We start from the raw sequence: 27405 nt of genomic DNA on the forward strand, positions 1-27405 counted from the left end.
CCATTGTGACTTGGGTCTAAGCCCTGTCATTTTGCATTATGGACGCAGTTCAAGCTACAGAACCAAATCAGACAGTCTGCATAGTGCAGTATGGACACATTAGCATGGCAATGAGACCTGAGTCCAGAAATTGTAAATCCAGGTTTACAGTGCAGTGTGAATGCTCAAGTATGGGCTTGGAAACACCAGGGCCACAAGCCTGGATCCCATTGACCCAGATTTACAATGTAGTGTAGACATAGCCCATAAGGGCTGAGAGAACTAAATGTATGTCTACGCTGCACCCCGCGGCAGTAAGTCTGAGAGCCTAAGTCTACAGATTCAAGCTTGCGCCACAGTGCTAAAAATAGCTATGTAGACATTCCCGCTCGGACTCTGAAACTCACCCCTCTCTCCCTGAGTTTCAGAGCCTGAGCGGGAATATCTACATGGCTATTTTTAGTGCCATAGCATGAGCCTGAGTCTGTAGACTCAGGATGTGAGATTCACTGCTGTAGGGGTTTTTTGTTTGTTTGTTTTGCAGTGTAGATAGATGTTCCCTCAGAGAGAGGAACTACAAGAAGCAGTCAGGCTCCTATGGAAAGTCCTGAAGTAGGATCTGCAAGAAGTAGGGAACTCTAGTGACTGGTACACTGTCAGAGGGACTCCAAGGAAGACAGCCTGGAAGTCAGTGCTCTAACAAAGCAGGGAAAAACTTAAAGATAGACCAGAAGGAGCTGAGAAATTGGGCTGAGAACATCCCTGGGGGGGGGGTGAGGGGTGGAATAACCTTTTGTTTGTTTCGACATTTAGTTGGACTTGTTACCCCAGAAGAAGTTAAATTTAAGTTTCTTGTCCAGAATGCTAAGCCAGTTTGTCTATGCCAACCCATTAGGTGAAGGCAGAGGGGTCCCACCTTTGGAGGAAACTGAGGTAAGGAGCATATGGAGTGCCATATTTGACCAAAAAGGAGTGCAGGGGGGTGGCTATGAGCCTCATTACACCACCCAAGACATATTGTTTCTGGGGATTTTCTTAAGACGAAAGAAAATTCTATCTTTACTTGTGTTTACAAACCCAGCCATGTCTATCAGACTTGTTAACAGTGAAAAAGAAACAAAATTCAAATGGGATGGTTTTTTTGTGGCTGAGTGGACTATCACTGTTTTGCCAAGATTTTTAAATAGTACCTGTTTCTTTCAATTTGTGGGGGTGAGACCAAAGCAGCAATTGTGGCACCTCTAAAATGAAGTTATGGTAAAATAAACATCATAATCAAATTAATAATTCAGTTATTGAGCACACGAATAAACTGAAATAATAAATTTAGTAAATTTTTTGTATGTTGAATCTACCACATCAAGTTTTGGAGCTTTCCTCATGATACGGGATTTTTTTATAGGTGCTGAGGTGCCTGTTTTTAAAAGGTTTTTCTCTGTTTGCGTGGTGACCCATGGTTATTCGGGGGGCGAGGGGGAATTCCCTCCTTTTTTAGTTTTCCATGACTAAGGTTTTCTTTTCAGTTTCAAGTTGCTTCAATGCTTTCCCCATTAATTTTAATAGTCCACCCTTCTCTTTTCTGGATTGTACAATGCTAAGTGCTTGTGGCTAGTCAGAGTCTTGTCTGGTTGGGGAGGTGGCCCTGTGTGTCTGATTGGTTCACCCCCCCGCAGTGAGGTGTAGCTGAATGTTGCAGCACAAATTATGAGCACAGGTTTATATACACAAATACATAAACTCACAATCACAGTTTGTATACGTATCTCATAATAACCAACAGGTTCAGCATGTTACAAATTTTCATAAGAGACCTTGCTTGACATATTTTAACACAGTAATATTGTATACAACCAGTTGATTCAATTGCACGTTCTTTGGGATTTAGACTCTCAGATCTCCCTTTGGAGTGTCTAGACCCTAAGTGTCACAAACGAAGAAATATCAAAACAAAACAACCCCTTCCCCCCCAACCCTGTAGCGTTTCTTCAATCAGCCACTGCATTCAAGTGGACTAAGCAGTTTTCCTGTTTGATTAAACCTTTGCCTTGAGAAAATGGATTTTTCCAGTTGCAAAATCCAGATTTGCTATAAAGTCCATAGCAGCTCCCATTCCACCAGCACTGCCAGGGTGTGCATACATCCTATAAGAAAACAAAAGGCCTTTTCAGCTTTAACAGAAATGGTACTCACAATACTGTTGCCAGCCAATCTAGGGATTCTCCTTGGCTCTGCAGTTATGTCACAGTCACAGTGTACAGCTCATCTAAGGTTTCTTCTGGACGCTACAGGAGCATTCTAGTTCTGGTCAGCCCATCGATGCTCTCTTACACACTCCAAAAGGAGCTTTCTCCTCTCTCTCAGTTCGAAAGGAACTCTCTCCTCTCTTCTCCCCCCTCCAAACAGGTAGGTAGGGTCTGGTTGTAGAAACTGCAGCACAGAGCCCTATGTCCCCACTTTGCCACTTCATGTACCTTGGATGCCTCCCTGCAGATGCAGTTTCTGTATACACTTTCTTACCGGTGTCTTTTATTATAGCAGCAACATAATGCAGTCACCACACTCACTTAGCTGAAACACAGTCAATAACTCACCCTTCATGGGCTACTGGAATTGTGACTACAACTCTGGGCCTTCGGACTACAATCATTCATCTGAGGAAACAGACAGAAACTGAGGGGAAAAAACTGGAACACATCTTATTTCTACAGAGAGGTGGGGAAAGAGATTTCCAGGGGGGCAGTGACCTCTCATGCTCCCCCTTAGCTACAGGGCTGCTGCTTCTATCTTCCTCCAGCAGTCTAGGGGTGCACTAAGCGATAAGTATTATATACAGGACATTTTTAAATAATTGCCATGCATCTTGGCTTTGGTAAAAATTCTAAGACTAACATTAGTAAACATTGGTTTCACACTTTAATCTATTTACAAATCATTGCCATGTAAATATCAGGGACAAATGATAAACACCACAACAGTGAGCTTTGTTTAGAGAAACCTTATACAGGAATATAATAATCAGATTTCTCCCCCAACTGGGTGCAACCACCATTCTCCTCACACTACCCAGGACATGTTGTTGCTGGTAATCTCACCAAATGGAGTTGAAATTTCTGATTTACACATATTTCTCAAACCAGTGAGTCTATGGAATGTTAATATTCAAGAATAATGGACAGGTGTGCTGGGTTTTTTTTGCAGGTGAGCGTACTTAGAGTATTGAATGAATGGTAACTAAATACCTATTTGTCATATGTCTAATTTGCTGGGTATGTAATTGGTGCATTATTTTTCCATAATAACCTCCCACATTTGTAAAGCCATTTCTCTAGTTTTGGACTATTTTTCATCTCCCAGAGAGAGGCTAGCAGCTACAAGATTCCTTCATTTCTCCTTGGGTGACCCTTTCTGTCAGGTTTTACATTTTTGTCGGGGTAGGGATTTGGGGGATGGGGTGGGGAGGTGGAAGCTGGTTGGTCAGGGCTTTTAAAAACAAATATTTCCCAGCTTTTAGTGTTTGCGTGAGGGACACCCAAAGGCAAAGTCAGAAGATGACTGGTGTTTCCTTGTACAAAGTACAAGTCATGCAGCCTGCCAGCTCCTACCCCGTCCCGAGGCTACAAACACCGCACCCTTCTTGGGGCTAAGGATACCAGAGAGAGAAAGTAAAAGCGAAACGACGTCTCTTTGCCGACCAGACTGACAGAGCTCAGATCCGGGGTGGACAGAGCAGAGCGACCACCGCCCCCTGGCTGGATCGGCCGCGGGCCATGGCATGGGCAGGGGGCTCCGCTGGGCAGCGGTGCCTGCTGCTCCTGGGTCTCGGCGGCTTGCTCCAGCTGGCAGGTGAACAAGCGCTCAGCCGGGGGCGGCCGGGAGGGAGATCCACGGGCCACGGCGATAAGAGTTGCGGGAGGCCTCGGTACAGAATCAGGCCAAACTGCGGGTGCCCCTGGGCAAAGGGGTATGGGGGCCAGTGTCACTGGCGTCCTGAGCCTGCAGAGGCACCAGGAGCTGCGGGACTGGGGCGCTGGTCGCAGGCCCTGGAGCGGGGTGGGCTGGGGAGGGTTTGAGGGGCTCCCCCCTCTCGTTGCAGGGGTCAGTTTGCCTGGCACAGCTGGTGTCTGGTTTAATGCTGTAACTGCTCCGTGTTCCGATTCCCGGGCTGGGCCCAGCCTCCCCAAAGCTCTCTCGCCTCTGTTTGCCAATCCGATCTGGCCTCTCCCTGGGGCTCCAGGGTTACCCTGGCCCTGGCTGTTTGTTTAAACCAGACGTTTAATATTTAACTTACAAAGGGCCATTCGTTTAAAATGTCACAACTGGAGGCTGAGCCCGGTGGGGAGGTGGTGCTAGTGAGTCAGTGACAATCCCCACTCTGACTGGTACCGGAGTGCTTCTTTTCACTGTTTATTAATTATTGTTATGCTCTCATGGCAAGAGTTTGAGTGTTAGGTCTAACGTAATTAGATCTCAAGCCACTACTGTACCAGCCTAAATTCCCCCTGTATTTTCAATGAGGTAGCCTCTGCTGTGCTTCCTGTTCTATACCCTAGGGTTGTAGGTTGCTGTGGGCTATTAATCAGTTGTGATTAACCACAGAGTTGGTTACATGGTGAGCAGATTCCCCTCTATCAGTAATTTGTACAATCAGCTGTTCTTAAATTAGTTAAAAACACATGGGGACTTTTTTATATGAACTGCACTATATAAATGTAAGATCAGTCTTTAAATGCAAATTTGACCTTATTCAAAGAGTGTAGCTCATATAAATGAGTCCCAGGGTTCTTTAACAAATTTTAGCACAGCTCATTGTACAATTTTTTTATTTATATATAAATAAAAAATAAGTTGGTTGGACTGGAATCTGGGACAAGCTATTGCCACTTAAGCTGCATACCTCTAGGCTGGTACTCTTTTTAAGTAGGCAAGAGCACATGAAGGATTGCAACATCAACACACTCATGCTGGTCTGTTGCTGGGTTGACTGTTCAAGATGGAAACACTCAATTCAGACCAAAAAAAAAAAAAACAAAAAACCCCGAAGAAAGAATCTGTCTACCTCCCTTCTAGAAGAAAGAATCTGCCTACCTCCCGTCTAGTAGATTCAGGTTTTCTGACTACGACTTACCCTCCATGCCCACGCATAGCACCATGTTGGCTCACATCACTTCAGAAAGTATCATTAGGGAGGCTTGGTCTATGTAGAGCTCACTTTAGTATAACATACGTTGCTCAGAGGTGTGAATAATCCACACCCCTGAGCGACGAAAGTTACACCGACCTAAGTGCCAGTGTGGACAGCGCTATGTCGGCAAGAGACCTTCTTCCACTGACATAGCTACTGCCTCTCGCAGAGATGAGTGATTATGCTGATGGGATCACTCTCTCCCATCGGCATAGAGCGTCTTCACCAGCTGCACTACAGCGGTGCAACTGCATTGGTGCAGCTGTTCCACTGTAGTGCCGTGCTTCTAGTGTAGACTAGCCCCGAATGATAAATTGCTGCATCTCTTCAGGAAGTACTAGTTTTAGGGGCATTTTCCTGTTATCTCAGAATCAGTCAGAGGTGAAAGTAAGCTGGTCCGGTCTGGTATGGCGTACGGGTAAGAGCAGGTACACAGCTGACTGTACCGGCAGGGGGAAGCTTCCCCGGGGCCCCTGGCCCTTTAAATTGCTGCCAGAGCCCCGGGGCTCTCGGCTGCCGCTACCGCTACCATGGGGCTCTGCGCGGTGATTTAAAGGGCCCGGGGCTCCTGGCCGCTGCTACCACCTCGCTCCGACAATGATCTAAAGGGTCTGGGGCTCTGGCTGTGGTAGCGGCAGCAGCTGGGCGCCCCAGGGCTCGGTGGCGATTTAAAGGGCCCAGGGTTGGGGCCCTTTAAATCAGTGCCAGAGCCTCGGGGCAGCACTGGCGGTGGCAGCCGGGAACCCCGGGCCCTTTACATCACCGCTGGGCTGCGCTGGAGGGCTGGCTGGGGGAGTCTGGCCCCAGCCCTGCCCTTTCCGATTGAGCTGCCCCCCCACCTTGCTTAGGATCTTGGCTGCCCTGCATACTGGTAAGTCTCTTAAGTTACTTTCACCCCTGGAATCAGTTATCCTCCCACCTAACTCAAAGCTGAAGTTGGTTCCTTGTTCAAGGCTCTCAATTCTTTATTCAAAGCCTAATTTTAAAAAGTTAATGTAAGTTTACATTTTTAGAAATTTCACCAAAATAAAAGATATTTGGAATAAAACAAAGGAAAATTTTATAGCAATATAGACCCAAGCGAGGCCCCAAACCTACATAGTGTGATTGCTTCTTAATCAATAAGTAACTGAAATTTCAGGAAGTATAAACAACAAAATACTTGGGTTGCTAGACCATGCTTAAGTCTGTGCCAGAAATCCAAGAACAAGCCCTTCAAGGACTCTGGGTATGTACTCTTGTTGCTAACCCATCCTGAAAGCCATGCCAACATGTCTACACTTCACTGTTATCCATACTAGCTAGATTAACGCTACCACAGGTACGCTTACATGTGCTACAATCACATTTTTCATTTGCAGTGCAGACATACCCTGCATGATCACTAAAAATAGGCTTGTAAAAGGATGCCAGCCATTCTTGTTGGACCAGATCCTTAGGGCTGATTATACAGTAGCCATGGATGGGGTAACCCCTCACTGTCATATAAACTGGGATTTATCCCACAACTGTTGGCTCAGTGCAGGAACATCTTACCCCTTCTTCACAGAAGCAAGTTGGGGAATTGTTTGGGAAGGGAAGAGGAGCTCACATAAATCAAATACATTAGAAGCACGAGGAAGACCAAGGACAGGGTAAACCCATTACTCAATGAGTGGAAAAGACGACAACAAAAATGTGGAAATGCTAAATGCTTTTTTTGTTTCAGTTTTCACCAGAAAGGTTAGTAGCAATTGGTCATCTAACACAGTGAATGCTAGTGAAAATGAGGTATGATCTGAGGCGAAAATAGGGAAAGAACAAGTTAAAAAATACTTAGACAAGTTAGAGGTTTTTAAGTAAGCAAGGACTGATGAAATACATCCTAGAATACTCAAAGAGCTGCCTGAGGAGATATCAGAGACATTGAACACTCATGGAAGATGGGAGAAATTCCAGAGAGCTAAAAGAGGGCAAATATAGTGCCAATCTATAAAAATAGGAATAAGGACAACCTGGGGAATTACAGATCAGTCATCTTAACTTCAGTACCCAGCAAGATAATGGAGCAAATAATCAAGCAATGAATTTGCAAATACCTAGAAGATTACTAAATAACAGTCAATATGGATTTGGCAAGAACAAATCATATCAAACCAATCTAATAGTTTTTTTTTTGACAGGGTAACAAGCCTTGTGGATGGGGGAAAGCGGTAGATGTGGTATATCTTGACTTTAGTAAGGCTTTTGATACGGTCTCACAAGACCTTCTCATAAACAAACTAGGGAAATATAGCTTAGATGGAGCTATTATAAGGGGTGCATGATTGGCAGGAAAACCATTCCTAGAGAGTAGTTATCAAGGTTCACAATCATGCTGGAAAGGCATATTGAGTGGGGTCCCGAAGGGATCGGTTCTTGGTCCAGTTCTGTTCAATATCTTCATCAATGATTTAGATAATGGCATAGAGAGTACACTTATAAAGTTTGTGGACAATACCAAGCTCAGAGGGGTTGCAAGTGCTTTGGAAGATAGGATTAAAATTCAAAATGATCTGGACAAAGTTGAGAAATGGTCTGAAGTAAATAGGATGAAATTCAATAAGGACAAGTGCAAAGTACTCACTCCATTTAGGAAGGAACAATCAGTTGCACACATACAAAATGGGAAATGTCTGCCTAAGAAGGAGTACTGCAGAAAGTGATCTGGGGGTTATAATGGATCACAAGTTCAATATGAATCAACAGTGTAACACTGTTGCAAAAAAAAAAAAAAAAAAAAAAAAAAAAGCAAACATCATTCTGGGATGTGTTAGCAGGAGTGTTGTAAGCAAGACACGAGAAGTCATTCTTCCGCTCTACTCTGTGCTGATTAGGCCTCAACTGGAGTATTGTGTCCAGTTCTGGGTGCCACATTTCAGGAAAAATGTGGACATATTGGAGAAAGTCCAGAGGAGAGCAACAAAAATGATTAAAGGTCTAAAAAACATGACCTATGAAGAAAGATTGAAAAACTTGAGTTTGTGTAGTCTGGAGAAGACAAGACTGAGGGGGGCATGATAAGTTTTCAAGTATATAAAAGGTGGTTACAAGGATTAGGGTGAAAAATTGTTCTCCTTAACCTTGAGGATAGGATAAGAAGCAATGGTCTTAAATTGAGGTAAGGGAGGTTTAGGTTGGACATTGTGAAAAGCTTCCTGTCAGGGTAGTTAAGCACAGGAACAAATTGCTGAGGGAGGTTGAGGAATGTCGGTCTTTGGAGGTCAAGAACAGGTGAGACCAATGGTTCTCAACCTATTTACCATTGTGAGCCACATATGCAGCTCTCTATGTGTTATGTGGGCTGCATCCACACAAGATATAAACTACCTGTATGGCCCTGAGGATGTCACATGGGCCACAGCTGTGTGCTGATTGGGCCGCAAGTGGCTTGCGGGCTGTGGGTTGAGAACTACTGGATTAGACAAATCTAGTTATTACTTATTCCTTCCTTAAGTGCAGGGGACTGAACTATTGAGGTCCCTTCCTAGTCTTACACTTCTATAATTCTATGACAAGGAATTGGTGGTGTGTCCCTCTTCCCCTCACCCCAATGGTGATGGGGACCAAGCAGCACAGTTTTTCCTTTAGAGGAGATGGACAAGTGGCTTCTGACTGGGACACTGAGTCTGGTGCTCAGGGCACTAGCTTGGGACTCAACTGGGTTAAGTTCTCCGCTCCACAACAGACTTCCTGCTTGGCCATGGGCAAGTCATTCAGTCTCTCTGTGCATCATATCCCCATGGGTAAAATGGGGATAATAGCACTTCCCTACCACAGGGGTACTGTGAAGATAAAATATATAAAAGAGCCTGAGGTACTCAACTATTATGGTAATAGGATCCATATAAATACCTGGGATGGATGGATGGATAGAATGCACATTTCTCTTCTATTAGGTGCTGCTGTAGTTCTACCACAAAGCTCCAGTGTATTACATGTAATATGCAGTGTATTCACTTCTAAAGTTCCTCCTGCACTGTAGTTCCTAAGGGCCTGGGCCACCCAACTAGTCTGTGTTATCTCTATTATTTCATTCAAATAAAAGCAAAAATTGTTGTTCACAAAGTCATTATCAATTTAGGAAGGAAAGCTTTCATTATATTTCCATTGAGACAGGTTACAGGGGATTATGGGTGAGCAAACAGGCTACTAAAATATTGAATGATCCTTCAGCCAAATAACTGCTTTAAAAGGAACCTTGCCTTTAGGATGTATTACTCAAAATATATACTTTCTGTTTTGAAGAAACTCTTCAAGTGCGGATGGGAAGCACCCCACAAATAGTGTCACTGAATGATAACATCTTCATACCATGCACGATCTCTGGGTACAAGACAGAAGAACTGGATATCAAGAATGTGGGAGTTACCTGGTATCTTAAGCCTCCAAGAGCAGACCAAAAAGAGGAAGTATTCACATTTCTGACTGGAGAACATTTTCCTCGTAGAAATGGGGCCAATATGTCTGACAGTGACCTGAGAAGAGGAAATGCTGCACTCTTTCTACCACAGATACAGTTTAAGGAAGCAGGAACATATACCTGCCACGTTACTGTAACCCCTTTTGATGCTCAGGGAACAGCTGTTTTAGAGGTAGTTGGTAAGTGATTTTATTGTAGTATTTCTTTCATATTGTATCCTGGGGACTTGAAGGCAGATGATTTGAATATGGGAGTCCATCTTAGTGGTACTAGTTTGCTCACCCCATAGAGCCTCTGGGGAGGAGTGGGAATTGCATGATATAAGTGGAATAGCCCAAGAAATTGGGTAAGTTGTGCTGCCAGTAATGATGGCAGGAGTTTGGCGAGCACACCTGCCCTGGGAATGTATATGTGGATTTGCAGTCTTCATCTTTGAGGTTTCCTATACATCTCCATCTTAGTTGCCTTGGAGAGGCACAGTCCCTGTTCTCTATTCACTGTCACTTTCCTTGCTACAAGCAGAGAAGACTGCAGCTCATTTTCCCCTGCAACATCTCCACAGTAGTATCAGTCTAAATATTCCCTTTCCATGATTTTTTTTGCAGATGAGTGAAAATATGGATCTAAGTAAGCCTGTTTGTCATAATCGTTAAGGTTCTAGCCAGATAAGGTTTTCATTATCCAAACCTTAGACTTGCAGTGGCATTTTCACTAGTCTGAAATGCTCTAAATCTGGGACACTATTATTTGCTCTCGCTCTATTTTTTTTTAGAAAGAGCAGAGAATAACAAAACCGACAAGGTCCTAATGAACATTTGTGCTGTTTATCATCCAAGTAATATTCCCTACTGCAGTCATATTTCTGGGGAAAGATGACACGCTTAGGGAAAAAAAGATTAAACATTACACATACCAGACATTTAGGTAATGTGTGTGTCACAACAAAACTAACATTATTAAAGTGTCACCATCGCTATGATTATAATCTAACGTACTCTAACTTTTTTCTTCATACAGCTCAACCAACTGTCAGCCTGTCTCCAAAAGAAGTTATAATAGAAAGTGACAAGGAGAAGACTCTGTCATGTGAAGTCAATAAGTTCTATCCAAATTTGGTTGACATTAAGTGGATGAAGATTTCAAAGAATAACCAGGACAGTAGCGTAGCAGCAGAGGATATCTGCACAGGAGCCTCTGTAGAAAATGAAGACGGCACATTTAATGTCACTAGTAAATTAAGGCTGCAACCGTCTTTGCAAGATAATGGAAATGTCTATAGATGTATTGTGAGTCACAAAACATTTCCTGACGATTTACTTCTCAATAGCGTCTTGACTGTCACAGGTATCCATCCCCTTTAGGGTCTTATCTCTTTTCTTTTGATATGTCATGTGTTCCAGAATGCTGTGTCTAGACCTCTTTTGAAGGAATTTAAACCATGTCAACCTTTTGCTATCCCTGGGGTGCCATGATACCAGGTGTCATCTGAGATAGACAGCAGGGCAGGAGAACTGGCCATGCAATGACACTCAAAGAAACAACTATGGAGTGGGAGGAGTGGCAGAGCAGCCAAGGAGAGCCAGTTTACAAAAAGAAGAGGTTGAAATATGTTGTGCCACTCACACCTTTGAATATCAGAGCTGTTCCAAGTGTACCATCTTAGTGGCGTGTATTTTTGGTGGTAGGTCGGGCTAACAACGTTTTGGTGCCTCTCTGAGCTCACTGAGTTGATCAAGACTTGCCTTTAACAAAAGGATGGTTTTGACTCTACAATACATTGCAACACATTTTTGTGGTCTTCATTCTTGAAGGTTTGCAAATATGTAATGTTTTAAGTGGGCGTTTCAGTACTCTTAGTGGTCGTTTATTATGGCCTTTGGAAGCTCTGATCTGATACCACAAAACATACCTGGCAGTTATTCTATGGTCTCTTGAGTAGTTCAATGGGTAATAATTTTAGGCCTACATTAACTTGTGTGTGACATTTCAAATATTCAACAAGGAAATGAAGGAGTAGATATGTTTCACTAAATTCTTTGATTTGAGCAAGTTTAGGATTATCAGATTTTTTTTCCATTCACAGCCCCCAGGTCCGATTCAAGCATTTTAATTGGAGTGATCATTGGAACAATAATAGCCTGTATTATTGTGCTCGGTTTGGGAGTTTTCGTGTACGATAAGTGTTTTAAGAAAAGTAAGTAGTTTTAAAAGTGCACTGTGCTAATGATATATTAATGGAAACAAATAGACTTAGAATTCAAATATTCACAAGAGCTAACACTAGTGGACAAACTAACAAGAATCAGTACATCACCATGCTCTTTAGCTGCCCGTCAGTTAAATGCAGGTTAGTCAAATGTCCCAAAAGCAGTACACACCATTGCTTTTGTTCCCCTGCTTATCCAGCCCCCCATTTTCACTGAATCCTTCAGATGCCTCTGAAGCCCTTTGGGAAAAAAATAGGGATCATTTTGTATTTTACTAGAACATTTTAAACAAATTGGAACATGATAGGTATTAAATAGGAGAAGTGACAGGCTTGGTAAGAAATGCTCTGCTTTCATATACTGTCACAAAAGGATTTGTTCTTAAAGTTGCCTTTTTTTGGTTTAGTAGGTGAGTGTCATTCTGAAATTTTCCATACGAACACAGCATCAGTAGTAACTGGAACTAACTTAAAGTGATAGCTTTTAACAATATGATCTATTTTTTTAGTACTAACTGTACAGAAAAAATACTGAGACATAAAAAGGGAGATGAAACCCTTGCTCAGATCACCCCTTTATTGAGAAAGATTCATGTGAAAGACTGAAAATTTGAGGACTATATGTATCTGACCATATAGTCACTTATCTGCCAAGGACTGTGGAGAAGAAACAACAATTGGGGCATTTGAATCAAGGGAATTCAACCATATGGTATATTAAAAAAATACAGCATTGATAAAGATAGTTCATGTTGGTAAGCACAATGCTTCAGCATATAGAAATACAGTGTAACTTTTATACAGTAGAGGTAGAAAAATTGCACTTCACTTTTTAGTTTGTTATTCTTCACAACATGGTGCATCGTGCAACTAACTTATATATTTTATTGCAGTTCCACCAACAATAATGGCATTCATAGGGAATGTGGAAATGAAACATTTAGAAGACACTTCTTTGTATTGTCAATTTTCCGGCTTTCGTCCAAAACCTATAACCGTAGCTTTTTTTCTGAAAAAGTATCAACAAGAACAAAAGGAGACAATTTACTATTGGAACAGTGAAAAGGATGACATTCAACGAGATGAGGAAAGTGCTGCTCTCCTGTCTACGTCAAAGAATTTTCAGTTTCAGATATACTTGAAGTCACTAGATAATGGCACTTTTGAAGTTCCATGCATCATTCATATATCTCCAAACGTGCATGAGCTAAACAAGGCAGAGATTTCTCTTGAAATTATACACGAGGCCCTTCAGCAACGTCCTGCTATGGCAATAACGGAATTGAAGGTCATAGGTAAGCAAAGTGCTCTGCAGTACGCAAACTTTAGTTTCTTCAAGTTCAGTCACTGTCTGAATTAAGAACGTAAGAACTGCACCATACTGAGTCAGACCAATGGTTAATCCAGCTCAGTATCCTGTCTCCAACAGTGGCCAGTACCAGAGCTTCAGGTGGAGTGTACAGAACAGGGCAATACTGGAGTGATCCACCTGTCTTCCCCTCCCACGCAGTCAGATGTTTAAGGACACCCAGGACATGGGGTTATGTCTCTGACCATCTTGGCTAGTAGTCATTAATGGACCTATTCTCCGTGAACTTAACTAGTTCTTTTTTTAACACAGTTATACTTTTTGGCCATCACAGCATCCCATACCAGTGAGTTCCACAGGTAAACCATGTGTTGACTGAAACAGTACTTCCTCTTGCATGTATTAAACTTGCTGACTATTAATTTCATGGGGTGACCCCTGGTTTTTGTATTGTGGGAAAGGGTAAATAACACTTTCCTGTTCATTTTTTCAACACCCTTCATCATTGTATAGACCCCTATCATATTCCCCCTTAATTGTCTCTTTTTGAAGCTGAACAGCCCTAATCTTTTTAGTCTCTCCTTGTGTGGAAGCTGTTCCATGCCTCTGATAATCTTTGTTGCCATTCTCTGAACTTTTTCCAGTTCCACTGTATCCTTTTTGAGATGGGGCAACCAGAACTGGGCACAGTATTTAAGGTGCAGGCACAATATGGATCAATATAGTGGCATTATGATATTTTCTGTCTTATTTGCTATCCCTTTCCTGGTAGTTCCTAACATTCTGTTAGCTTTTTTGATCATTGCTGTGTGGAGCTGAAGTTTTCAGAGAGCTATCCATGATGACTCAAAGATCTCTTTATTCAGTGGTAAGATTTAGTTTAGACCCTACCATTTCTTACAACATGCATTACTTTGCACTTTTCAATGTTGAATATTATCTGCCATTTTTTCATCCAGTGACGTAGTTTTTTGAGATCCCCCTGTAACTCTTCGCAGTCAGCTTTGGACTTAGCTATCTTGAATAATTTTGTAATTATTTTTGTTGACAATTTTATTGTTGACAGGTTCATAGCTGGCATTACAATAAAATATTTCTCCTCAAAATGAATATTAGCTCCACATTGCAAAGCCATCTGATGGGAAATTCAGGCAGCATTTAACCTTGGTTTTTTCCAGTCATGGCATTTTGAGGCTGGGTGCTCTTTGTCTCTGAGGTTATAAGAGCTATTCACTTTGCCCCAGATTCCCTTTGCTTGAAGATCTTTGGCTTTACTTACCCTTACTTGGCATTGCTGTTGGTAACAGATTATGTCCTATCTATGTGGTAATGTTAGTATCTCAGTACTGAATTCTTAGGTATCCTCTCATATTTTTCCAAGAACTAGTAAAGTCACAAGGTGTTTCCCTAGTTTTCATTTGGAATGCTTGGACATGGATACTTGTGAATAACAGACCCTTTTAAGTATTCAGAAAGTATCATTTAGATTTTGCATTAGAGAACTTAAAGGTTAAACTTGAGATATACATAGAGTCAAGAAGCAATTACAGACACTGTGAAGTATGCCTTGCTAGCACGCTGGCCTGTGGCATGTTAAAATTAAAGGGGCTTCCTTAATTGGAATGGGATCCAGATCTACCAACTCTCATTTAAAACCAGGCACTAACTGTATATTGAACTTGACCCCATAGCACAGAACTTTTCTACTGTGTCATTGACAACATGGTTGAGTTTAGCTGCTTAAGATAGATTTGTTGTCTTGGCATCACATTTTCAGTGTTGGAATGGGAACAGTTACATGTAGATTGAGAATTATTTCTTCCCCTGGACATTGACAGTGCATTCTTGATTTCAAGCTCTTTATAGGTTAATCAATCTTTTGTATCTGCTCCTGAAATTTATATATTGGGTCTAGAACTGAGATGACAGTTAGTCATGTGCTTTCTCTAGGGTTACCATACATCTGTTTTTTCCCCGGACATGTCCGGCTTTTCGGCAATCAAACCCCCATCCGGGGGGAATTGCCAAAAAGCCGAACATGTCCGGGAAAAATATGGACGGGCACTTCCTCTCCCGTGGCTGCTCTGCTCCTCCCCTGACTCAGACTTCGGCTCTGTTTAAGAGCCAAGCTGCCAGTGCTACCGGCTTCGGGCAGCCCCCGTGTCTCCGGACCCCAGCCGCCAGCCGGGCACTTCTCCTCCCTGGCTCCAGCTGCTCTGCTCCAGCGGCGCAGGGTCCGGAGGCAAGGGGGCTGCCCGAAGCCTGTAGCGCTGGCTCGGGCAGCTTGGCTCTTAAACAGAGCCAAAGAGTCAGGGGAGGAGCACAGCAGCTGGAGCCTGGGAGGGGAAGTGCCCGGCCGGGGGCGCAGGGTCTGGAGGCATAGGGGCTGCCCGAAGCCCGAGCGCTACCGGCTTCATGGTTTGCCGGGCAGCCTCCAGACCCTGTGCCCCCGGCTAGGCGCTTCCCCTCCCGGGCTCCAGCTGTGCTGGGGAAGCTCCAGCCGGGGGCGCAGGGTCTGGAGGCTGCCCAGCAAACCATGAAGCCGGTAGCGCTTGGGCAGCCCATTTCGCATGGCTGGGAGGGAGGAGGGGGAGTTAGGGCGGGAACTTTGGGGAATGGGTGGGGAAGGGGCAGAGTTGGGGCGGGGCCGGGGGTGGGAAAGGGGCGGGGCCCCGTGGAATGTCCTCTTTTTTTGTTTTTTAAATATGGTAACCCTACTTTCTCAAACTGACTGACTGCTTAATAGAACAGTTGTATTAGTGTGTAGCTCTACATACAATGCATTAATGAAGCAACTTTCTGCCTAAAGTTAGAAGTAGCAGTATGTAATGTCTGCTTTCTGTTCAGTATATAATATTGATAGATATCCAAAGGGATTCTTGTGGGCAGTGAGGTAGATATTTTTCCTGAATAAACATCAGAAAATCTCACTTGCAAACACATGTAGACGTCTGCAGAGAGAGAAGCTTGAATTTAACCTTTTATTTTGTGATTTTGATCTTTTAAGTTCACCTTTAGGTGTACCTGAGCTCAGTATTTTATTTGGCCTACTGTAAAATATTTTATCTGAGTGAATTATGACACTCATGTATGTTGAATGCTAAGTATTAAGATAGCAAATGAGATGGATGTGGTAGAAAAATTTAGACATAAGGTCTCCTGAAAGATGCTCAGCACCCCCAAATCCCATTGATTTCTATGGGAGCAGATGGTGTTCAGTACCTTACAGAACTGGTCAGGTGCTGATCATCACATTTTAAAAAGCTGATTCTTGTTAAATGCGCAAATCTCATTGTTTTCCTTTCTAGCCGTGCCAGTGTTGGATCCAATCCTGTGTTCTACAGATGTGCCAAGACCAGATGAGCCTATAACTTTGACTTGCAGAATTCATTCTTTTTTCCCTGAAACAATTGATTTGGCTTGGTATAAAGATGGTGATGAAGTGCCAGAGGAACCCTTCATTAGTGATGTGACAAGGGGACCAGATGGACTTTTCTTCTGCACCAGTAGTTTAATATTACATCTTGGAGTTGAGGACACTGGAAGGAGCTTCATATGCAAAGCTAAACTTAAAGGCTCACACCAGTATAAAGAATCTTCTTGGAAGCTGGAAAATTTGAGTAAGTTAATTTTCAAAATACTATTTTATTAGTAGAATGAAAACTGTAATGACCATCACCATAACATACACATTGCTTTTAAAAGAAAAATTATCGATCTTTGGGTGACTTTCTGCACTACTCAGGTGCTCTCTTTTAAAAGGTGAAATACAACCCTCCACAGAGGGCCAGCAGAAGGCCTAGACACCATCAAAGCCATATTTTGTGGATTTAACTGCTGCATAGGCTTAGAGCTGCTAGATCTTTGCACGGGGGTGAATTTCATCAAAAGGCCACATCCCCACTAGGAAAAGGGGTGTATTTTTACACATTAACACACATTAAAATCCTACGGTAGACAAGACTGTTACAATTTTAATAAGTAGGAGTTTTGGTGTCACCTCAGTGAACTAACACGTATTGAAATTTTGGTTTTTTACATGTGTAAAAATCCATAACAAACCACGTTTTTTCTTAGTGAAGACAAGGCCTCCCTGTTCTATCTCTAGGCCAGATCTTACACTCCTTGTGCAGGCAAAATACCCTTTGAAATCACTGCAGGTTTTGCCTGACTAGAAAATGAGTGGGTAAGTGCAGGATCACGTTTTATTCTTTTACTATGTATAAAAGAAAACCAAGAACAAATGCCTCCCCCAGAGTTTTCTTTAAAAATCCTGTGCTTGGTTCAAGTTACCAACTTTTCTTTTCTGATCCCAAACTGATGCCTACACATGCAAAGTTTCAGTTCTCAAGGAGGTTGGGGACATTTGTAAACTACTGTACATAAATGTGGCATGCTTTACTCTCTGAAGCATTCCTCTGGGAAATCATATATATATATATTATATATATTAGGGCTGTCAAGCAATTTAAAAAATAATAGTGATTAATCGCGTGATTAAAAAAATAATAGAATATCATTTATTTAAATATTTTGGATGTTTTCTACATTTTCAAATATATTGATTTCAATTACAACACAGAATACAAAGTAAACAGTGCTCACTTTATATTTTTGATTACAAGTATTAGCACTGTAAAAAAACAAAAAATAGTATTTTTCAGTTCACCTAATACAAGTACTGTAGTGCAATCTCTTTATCATGAAAGTTGAGCTTACAAATGTAGAATTATGTACAAAAAACTGCATTCAAAAATAAAACAATGTAAAATTTTAGAGCCTGCAAGTGCATTCAGTCTTACTTATTGTTCAGCCAATTGCTCAAACACATTTGTTTACATTTGCAGGAGATAATGCGGTCTGCTTCTTGTTTACAGTATCACGTGAAAGTGAGAACAGGCGTTCTCATGGCACTGTTTTAGCCGGCATTGCAGGATATTTATGTGCCACATGCGCTAAAGATTCATATGTCCCTTCATGCTTCAACCACCATTCCAGGGGACATGTGTCCATGCTGATGACAGGTTCTGCTCGATAACAATCCAAAACAGTGCAGACCGACGCATGTTCATTTTCATTATCTGAGTCAGATGCCACTAGCAGAAGGTCGATTTTCTTTTTTGGTGGTTCGGGTTCTGTAGTTTCCGCATTGGAGTGTTGCTCTTTTAAGACTTCTGAAAGCATGCTTCACACCCTGTCCCTCTCAGATTTTGGAAGGCACTTCAGATTCTTAACCCTTGGGTCGAGTGCTGTAGCTATCTTTAGAAATCTCACATTGGTACCTTTGCGTTTTGTCAAATCTGCAGTGAAAGTGTTCTTAAAATGAACACCATGTGCTGGGTCATCATCCGAGACTGCTATAACATGAAGTATATGGCAGAATGTGGGTAAAACGGAGCAGGGGACATACAGTTCTCCCCCAGGGAGTTCAGTCACAAAATTTAATTAACATTTCTTTTGACAAGTGTCATCAGCATGGAAGCATGTATTCTGGAATGGTGGCCAGAGCATGAAGGGGCATATGAATATTTAGCATATAAATACCTTGCAATGCCAGCTACAAAAGTGCCATGCAAATGCCTTGTTCTCATTTTCTAATGACATTGTAAATAAGAAACAGGCAGCATTATCTCCTGTAAATATAAACAAACTTGTTTGTCTTAGCGATTGGCTGAACAAGAAATCGGACTGAGTGGACTTGTAGGCTCTGAAGTTTTACATGGTTTTGTTTTTAAGTGCAGTTGTGTAACCAAAAAAAACCAACGACATTTGTAAGTTGCACTTTTACGACAAAAAGATTGCACGATTGCACTACAGTACATGTATGAGGTGAATCATTTTTACAGTCAAATATTTATCATCAAAAATATACACTTTGATTTCAGTGACAACACAGAATACAATATATATGAAAATGTAGAAAAACATACAAAATATTTAATACATTTCAATTGGTATTCTGTTGTTTAGCAGTAAGATTAAAACTGCGATTAATTTTTAAATCATGATTAATATTTTTGAGTTAATCATATGAGTTAACTGCAATTTATCGACAGCCCTAAGATATAAATAAAATAAGACATCAAATAATGAAAGAGACTTTCATAGAGGTAACACTTCTGTTTCTGAGAGTCAGGATGTGCAATTTTTTACAGAACTGTATCATTTAGAGTCTCTACCTCTTCCCCTCAGTTTTATTCCCATTTTCATTCCTATTTTCCTGTTATTTTTCTCCTTCCTCTCCTTTTGCTCACATACAGCCATTAAGATCTTTGCTCTCATTGGAAGTATTGTGAGCTATTGTGAATTTCTAATTAATAGAAACACAGCGAAAGGTCTGTACTTTTGCTTCTGTTTTCTCTCAACCGCCTAATCATTCTACTTTTGCCTAGTTGAGTCTGGGAAAAGCCAGACTTGAAGAAGAGCTCTATGTAGCTCAAAAGCATGTCTCTTTCTCTTACAGAAGTTGGTCCAATAAAGATATTACCTCACCCACCTTGTCTCTAATATTTGGGACCAACGTGGCTACAGCAATACTGCAAGTAACAGTGGAAAGTCTCTACTTTTACTTCTGTGCTCTTTCACTTCCTAATCATTTTACTTTTGCCCTATTTGTTGTTTTATTTGCAGTATTTACTCCAAAAGTCTCAAATATTGTATGTGAGCCCAGTATCCCCGAGAGTGGGGAGGCCGTCACATTATCTTGCCAGGTGACAGATTACCACCCAGCACAGTGTCAGGTGCGCTGGATAAGAGGCTTTGAAGAACTCACCGAGGCTGCAATTAAAACCCAGGACCCTCAACTTGATACAGCAACAAACCTGTTCCACAGAGTAAGCCAGGTGACATTTACACCTGAACCTGAGGACCATGCAGTGGAGTTCACTATTGAAGTCATCCATTGCAACAGAAGTACAAAGAAGTCCCATCCCCTCATGTTAAAAGGTGAGTATTTAATTGTCTGTTCTTTGTGCAAGGTACTCCTGCTTTCTCCTTTAGTCTTCTTTACCTTATATGGGAAGGGCACAGGCCTAGAGCAGATGTTGATACTGTTTGGACCAGCATTAACTCTTCTGGAGATATCGGATTAGTGACTCAGGAGGAATACTGTGTGGTGCATCTTCACCATAGCACAGCTCCCCCCTGGCCACAGACCCTGCCCCCACAGAGATGAGGTGTGGTGAGGAGAAGGAGTGAGCATGCAGTGAAAATGCTGCTCCTGCTCTCTTCACCACTCAGTCTGGCTCCGCAAGGATCTGCTCCCTTCCCCTTGTATGTAGAGGGTAGAACATAGAATAATTTATTCAAGTAAAACACTTACTTGTCCCAGTGTCAATAACCAACAGATTTCTGACAAGCAACCCTACAACAACAAGCCAGTGTGTGTGCAAGGTAGAGAAAAATACTCAGTAAAGAAAGATTTAGATGAGAATTTCAAAACCATTGAGAGGATCTGGATACCGCATTGCCAGTAATTTTAATGGGAACTCAGTGTCCAAATCTCTTAGGCAAATTTAACAATCTCAGGCTTTAAGAGACTCTTGGAAGCTTGAAAAATTTATGAACAACTAGAAAACAAGCACTCTTAGGTGTTATGGAACATTTCCCTCTCTGTGTCTTTTTAAAGACTAAAAGTATGAAGTAACTTCCTGGGAGCTCAACCAAAAAGCAAAGAAGGAACTATTTTTTTAGAAAAGCTCTGTAACTGAACAGTTACTGAGAGGTATATAAATTAGGGGGTCAAACTTCATAGCTTTTGTAGGTCAAGCTCATTGCACGCACCAGGCACCCCTTGCATCCCTCCCTTCTCTACCACAAACTCCCTGTATGCCACCCCCACATCCCCCTCTCTTGCAGGGACTCCCTGCACTCTCACATCCTCTCTAATGTCAGGGGTCTGTATCCCCCCCCCCCCCGAGGCCCATACCATTGTTCTCCATTCTTCCTCCATGCCAGGGTTTCTGTTTTCTCCCTCCATTAGCCCTCCCCCATGGTAAGATCTGTGTGCTCCCCATTTTTCCCCTTGCCCTCTGCCAAGGTCCCCCATTTTTCCATTCCAGAGTGCTTTGGATACACTCTCATTCCTCCATGCTCCCTACTCCCCTCTTCCAGCCCATGCCAAGGGTTCTGGGTATCACTCTATTTCCCCCTTACAATTTTTGTGTTTGTTTTTAGTCCCCCCCCTTCTCTCTGGGAGATAAGTCACCATATTAAACTTTATTGGGAAGATGGGCAGAGCTTAGATGGCAGAGGGGGAGTTAGGCGGGAATGTGTTAATGAGTGCCATCAACTGGTTGTTGGATCTATAGACAATTAGATAAGCGGTTGAAGCTGTTGTCTACGCTAACCAGATGCTAGCGCCCATCTTCATGCATTCCACTTTCCAATTTTCCATTTTTCACCAAAATCAGTAGCATTCTGCCCACTGATGTCTATAACATTTCCTGAACTTTTGGAATTAAGCAGATGCAGCATTTAAGAATTCTTGCATTACATCCAGATAAAAAACAGAAATGTCATCAAATTGAGTGTAGGACTTCACTTCTCTTGGCCAGTTATACACATGTATTTATGGGGGGTGCAAAGTTATTCTTGAAATATATTTAAACTGCCAAAAGCACAGTCACTTCCATAACCCTGAGCCTTTGGTTACTTCCTGTGTATCAGACCCACTAGCTACCAACTTCACATTCTACTCTGTATATATTTAACATTAACACAAACAATAGTAGTACTTTCTTGAATATTAATTTTGTTTATGCAGATAAAATACATTTCAACACTTTTTGCAGGTTTCCCAAAAATTACAAGTATTGTTCTTAGTCCAAATGATGTGGAGTATGGAAAACCCCTTTCTCTGACCTGCAAAATCATGGATTTCTATCCCAACGATATTCAAGTGCGGTGGTTTCAGGAGAACAATGAAATCAAGAAGGGTTCATCAGTACAAGAGCCAAAGCAGGATACAAGGGGCCTTTTCTGCACATCTTCTGATCTTCAGCTAATACCCTCTGCTCGAGATTATGGCAGAAAGATTGGTGTAATGGTGATGCACAAGACTCTGACAAAGCCCATTAGAAAAAATGTGTATCTAAAACTCCCAGGTATGTTTAACAAGTCTCTGGGTCTATGATAGAGCAATGAGTTTTCTAGAGATTAGGAAAAAAGTATTTTTGTTTTACAGATAGAGGGCCAGATCCACCAACCATGGTGCAGGAGGGTGTAAATTATACCCTCTAGCAACAATGAGATTCACCTGGCTATTGCTCTCCCTATTTGTGTTTTGCCAGGGGCAGTTTAGGGTCCAGTCAGGACTGCATGGGAGTCCCATAAATGGAGTCTGCTGAAAAGATATAGGGCCAGAGTTTCAAAGGTAGACATGTGCCTAAAGATGCAGATAGGAACCTAGTAAGATCTACAGAAGGCACCAATATATCAGTGCCTAATTCCAATTGCTTTTCAGTGGGAGTTGGGCACTTAACCTGCCAGACCCATTCATAAATCCAACCAAGTATTTATCTACATCTTTGAGCACCTGAAGACCTTTGTTAGTGTGCCCCCTTGACTATACCCCATTGCTGGCTACTTTTAGTGTAGCAGTAGTCCATAGAACTCCCTCTACAGACCACCCCACCCTGAGGGACTTTTTGCCTCTGGGACCTTGTGCATTGCTTCACGTTGGCAGAAATTAGGATTAGCCCAGGCTGAGGTTAAAGGTTTGTCTGTCTTTTGCTAGCCATTTAAAATTCCAAGTTTCAGAAGGATCTGGGATTCCTCCCCCTAGAAAATGTGTTACAAATAAAGAGACACCCCTTTCTTTCAAGTCTCTCCTAATGTGTATCTTGTCTGTAAATGGGCATAGTCACTTTGCAGTTAGACACCTGCAGCTGGTCTGTGTCAGCTAACTCAGGCTCTCGGGGCTTGGGCTGTAAAGCTGCGATGTAGACGTTTGGACTTGGGCTGAAGCCTGGACTCTGGGACCCTGTGAGAAAGGAGGGTCCCGGAGCCCAGGATCCAGCTCAAGTCTGAAGATCTACATTGCACTTTTACAGTCCCACCGCCTGAGCCCCATGAGCCTGGGTCAGCTGCGTGTCTCTAACTGTAAGATAGACGTACACTTAGAGTCTCGACCTCCCCTTTCTGAGGGGCGTGGGACATGGATTGCGGATGGGTAGGGCCCTACCCAATTCATGGTCCATTTTGGTCAATTTCACGGTCATAGGATTTTAAAAATTAGTAAATTTCAGGATTTCAGCTATTTATATCTGAAATGTCATGTTGTTTCAATTGTAAGGGTCCTGACCCAAAAAGGAGTGTGTGTGTGGGGAGGGGGAGGGGGGAAGTGGGTTGCAAGGTTATTTTAGGGGGGGTTGTGGCACTGTTACCCTTACTTCTGTCTGCTGCTGGTGGTGGCACTGCCTTCAGAGCTGGGCAGCTGGAAAGTGGTGGCTGCTGACTTGGATCCCAGCTCTGAAGGCAGAACTGGTGCCAGCAGCAGCACAGAAGTAAGGATGGCATGCTATGGTATTGCCACCCTTACTTCTGTGCTGCTGCTGGCGGGGCGCTGCCTTCAGAGCTGGGCATCTGGCCAACAGCTGTCACGCTCCAACCACCCAGCTCTGAAGGCAGCGCAGAAGTAAGGGGGTGGGGGAGTAGGGATAGCCCAGTGGTTTGAGCAGTGGCCTGCTAAACCCAGGGTTGTAAATTCAATCTTTGAGGGGGCCATTTAAGGATATGGGGCAAAAATCTGTTGAATGATTTAATTGGGGATTGGTCCTGCTTTGAGCAGGGGGTTAGACTAGATGACCTCCTGAGGTCCCTTCCAACCCTGATATTCTATGAATACCACAACCCCCCTAAGGACCTCCAAGTTGAGGAACACTGGTCCCCCCCTGAAATCTGTATAGTATAGGGTAAAAGCACACAAAAGACCAGATTTCACAGTCTGTGACATGTTTTTCATGGCCATGAATTTGGTAGGGCCCTACAGATGGGTGTTCCAGACGCATTTATTCAATCACAATCCTCATTATTCTAATGAAGTGCTTAGCAGCACATGCCACTCTTTGGCCTTATTCCTGCTCCTGGAGAGAAGTGATTTGGTGGCAGAACTTATTCATGCAAGATCAGATTCCCTGGCTCTCTCTGTTCTGCTTAGCACTTTTAGCCTGTGCTTATATGGCAGAGTACTGTGTACATGTCCTTGTGCAGGATCAAGCCCAGGTGCTCTGTCCCATAAAAAAAAAAAGTGAATATTTTGCTGGTCAATTATCTTTTCTTGATAAATCCCATTGATAGTGTCCAGGAGTGTTTTACTGCACTGTGTTTCTAATGGAAAATTATCCCTCATTTTTAGCAAAGTCTCCTGCCGTTTCCAAGATTAGAGCAACACCCACATCACCGAAGGTCAATGAGACTGTCTGTCTTGAAGTTTCCATATCAGATTTTGCGCCAGAAAATATAAAAGTTGCATGGTATAAAGACTGGTCAGAGTTACCTAAAGACAACCATAACATAGATACTCAAATTGGAAAAAATGGTTTATGTTTCTCTACATTGAAAACACAATTTACTACTAATGCATCTGATAATGGAAAAATGTTCAGATGTGAGGTTATTCATCCAGCAACAAACTCCTGCACAGAGAAAAGGTTTACATTGAAACTTGATGGTAAGTTGGATTTTTTAAATAAGGGCCTGTGATGGGAGGCACTCACCTCTTGAGTGCCTGTTAGCAGCTGAGTGTGGTACTGTGGTCCTTTTCTCACCTTGTGCCTCCTGCAAGCTGACTTTGATGGATCTTCCATGACCTGTGCCCTCTGGCTGAGTCAGAGTCCAAATGAATCACTTCCAGGGTAGTAAAGAGTTCAATAAATGAACAGTCCTGTTGCCCCTACTAGGATGTTCAGCCCTAGCTCTGAGCCCTTTGTTTTCGCTCTCACATAAGCCCTGTCCCCTTCTTGGGGTTCATGCCATTGTGGCGATAGGGGAAACCCAGGCCTACCCACCACTCCAGGGTTCAACCCTACGGACATTATAAACAGCAGTACACGTTGCTTGATTTTAGTTTGTTGCTGTTTCTTTCTTGGGCCTCTTCTAGTGTCACTATTCCCTCAGAGCTAAGGATTTTAGATTCTCTCTCTCTCCCTGCAAACCCAGTTCAAGCAAATGCAGCAAGAAACAAACTCTGGTTCTCCCTCAAGAGCACAGCACCCTTGACCTCTAGTCCCAGCTAGGAACTAACCTTTTAAGGCTCTGCAGGTCCTTTTATCTGAGCCTGCTAGGCTCTTATTGGCTGCTTCCATGAAGCCTCTCTAGGCAGCACTCACCTTTGCTGCTCCTTTCTGTTTCACTTCACTGCTTCCTGGGGCAGGGTATAGCAGAGCAGTGTGGCCTCCTGTGGGGAGCCACAAAGGCCAGGTGCATCCCATCATGGGGCCAGTTTTAGGTTGGGTAGCACCTTACTCCACAGATACTCACGTTGATTTCAGTGGAACTGGCTAATGAAGGAAGGGCCAGATTTTAAAAGTATTTAGGCAGGTAAACTTGCCTATCCATCTTTAAGCACCTAAATACTTTGAAAATCTGCTGCCAAGATACTACTCAGTGTGAGTAAAGGTGTCAGGATCTGACCCTAAATAAGCTTGAGTCTCTATATAAGTATCCGTATAGAATTCACTGCCATGGGAGGCTTGGTTCTGAACCTTAGCTTTCCCTCCCAGCATCATCCACTGAACTAACTATATCCACATCCTTAGCATTATAGAGCAAATGGCCTTTAGATGATCATTAAAATCATTAAAATGGAGATAGAACCTCTCAAGATACTCATGGTCAAAACTTGGCTTGTTTTAATGATCAGAGAAAATAAGTGAAATGAGTAAGTGAAAAGACTTCTGTTGAGTTCAGAGGAGTTTGGATCAGGTCCTCTGACAGTGAATGTGAAAACAGATACATTAAATAACGGGATGAGAACATATTTATAAGGATGCCATGGAACCGTACAAAATTTCGCAATGTGTATAATTGTGTGTTTTCCTACTGATATGTTAACTACACGGATGATAAATGTATGTTTGTTATAGATAACATGGTATTTCTTCCTACTTCACAGATTTTTCTACCAGCACTGGAGATATCCAGTCAGAGTGTGTAAATCAGAACTACACATTGAGTGAGTTTTATATCAAACTGAGAATAATTGTAAATCCTCCTTCTAATAGCAATGGTCCAACCCATCACCTTGTCCCCTTCAGGCACAGGGGATGGAAAGCCTAGTGGGAGATCTGAGAAAGTGGCAGTGCTGTCTGATTGGCATCCTCCTCCCATTTCTCCTATGGGTGTGGGATCAGGGATGGGTGTGTGTTGGGGCAGGATGGTGGTAGTTCAACCCTGCATAGAAAGAATCAACTCAAAAAAAACCCTAACTTTTTCACAGAGCCCTTTCAGCTGTGGAACTCGCTTGAGGATGGCCAAGGGAGATTCTGGGGTTCATGGCAGGTTGGGTAATTGGAGAAGAGTCCGGAGACCAGAGAAGGAATGTGAACACACAGGGCTTCCACACGGATGGTCCTGTTATCCAGCATATTCACAAGAACCCTGGGATTTGGGGGCAGGAGCGGGTAACCACCCCGCTACAAGCTCCAAATCTCCAAATGGTGAAATAACTGTTCAGCTGTAATTTGATTTCCCATGGTTACATTTTTTTAGTTCTCTCAATTTTTCTTTTTTATATATCTCCTTTACCCATTTTTGACTCTGATAGTATGAGGAAGTCTGTGGCAATCTAGATCATTTTGTCTACTAAGCTCTCAGCAATCCGCATAAATCTGTTGTTTACTTCAATTTTCATTATTCCCTTTACCCAAAAGGTTTGATCTGATAGTTTCATCCTTAGATTTATAGGTGCTTCTCCAGTGGCTAGTTGCAGCACACACACTGGTGTTATCATTGTGCCACATGCCAGTCTCAGAACTTAGAAACCTGGAATTGCTTCAGGCCCAAGCATTGTTTTTGCAGCTGAACCAAAAGCTTGGGCTCTGTTCTAAACTGGTCTTATCGATGCTTTATACACCATCATCAGTATCGTCTTATTTGCACCCCATTTGTTTCCAGCTACACTTTTAAGTAAGTTCATCTTACTTTTTATTATCTGTGTGACCTGTCCAAGTTAATATATATATCATGCACTTCTCCTATGCACATAAACTTGTGAACTGTCTGAATTTTTTCATCATAAAGAAATAAGTCCAATTTTCTCAGATTTTCTCCCTGGTTAAAAGCATTCC

At 42.6% G+C, this 27405-nt stretch overlaps 1 protein-coding gene across 3 annotated transcripts in view; it reads left to right on the plus strand.

Annotated features, from left to right (window-relative positions):
- The first annotated feature begins 437 nt into the window (after positions 1-437).
- The window catches only part of LOC117877249, a 30360-nt gene continuing 3392 nt past the window's right edge, over positions 438-27405 (plus strand). The window contains exons 1-11 of one of the 3 annotated variants that reach the window (XR_004645663.1): positions 3590-3822; positions 9428-9781; positions 10620-10946; positions 11686-11796; positions 12702-13103; positions 16426-16737; positions 19748-20062; positions 21910-22221; positions 24474-24788; positions 26232-26291; positions 27015-27244. Coding sequence is in view for 2 of the 3 variants with exons in the window: in XM_034770179.1 (XP_034626070.1) it covers positions 3747-3822; positions 9428-9781; positions 10620-10946; positions 11686-11796; positions 12702-13103; positions 16426-16737; positions 19748-20062; positions 21910-22221; positions 24474-24788; positions 26232-26291 (2584 nt within the window). In the remaining variant the exon portion in view is untranslated. Of the gene's footprint in view, positions 913-3589; positions 3823-9427; positions 9782-10619; positions 10947-11685; positions 11797-12701; positions 13104-16425; positions 16738-19747; positions 20063-21909; positions 22222-24473; positions 24789-26231; positions 26292-27014; positions 27245-27405 lie in introns of those variants that run through there. The other 2 variants (XM_034770180.1, XM_034770179.1) reach the window with 2 other exon arrangements.

The sequence above is a fragment of the Trachemys scripta genome, chromosome 4 (assembly GCF_013100865.1).
Source record: "Trachemys scripta elegans isolate TJP31775 chromosome 4, CAS_Tse_1.0, whole genome shotgun sequence".
Lineage (NCBI taxonomy): Eukaryota > Metazoa > Chordata > Testudines > Emydidae > Trachemys > Trachemys scripta.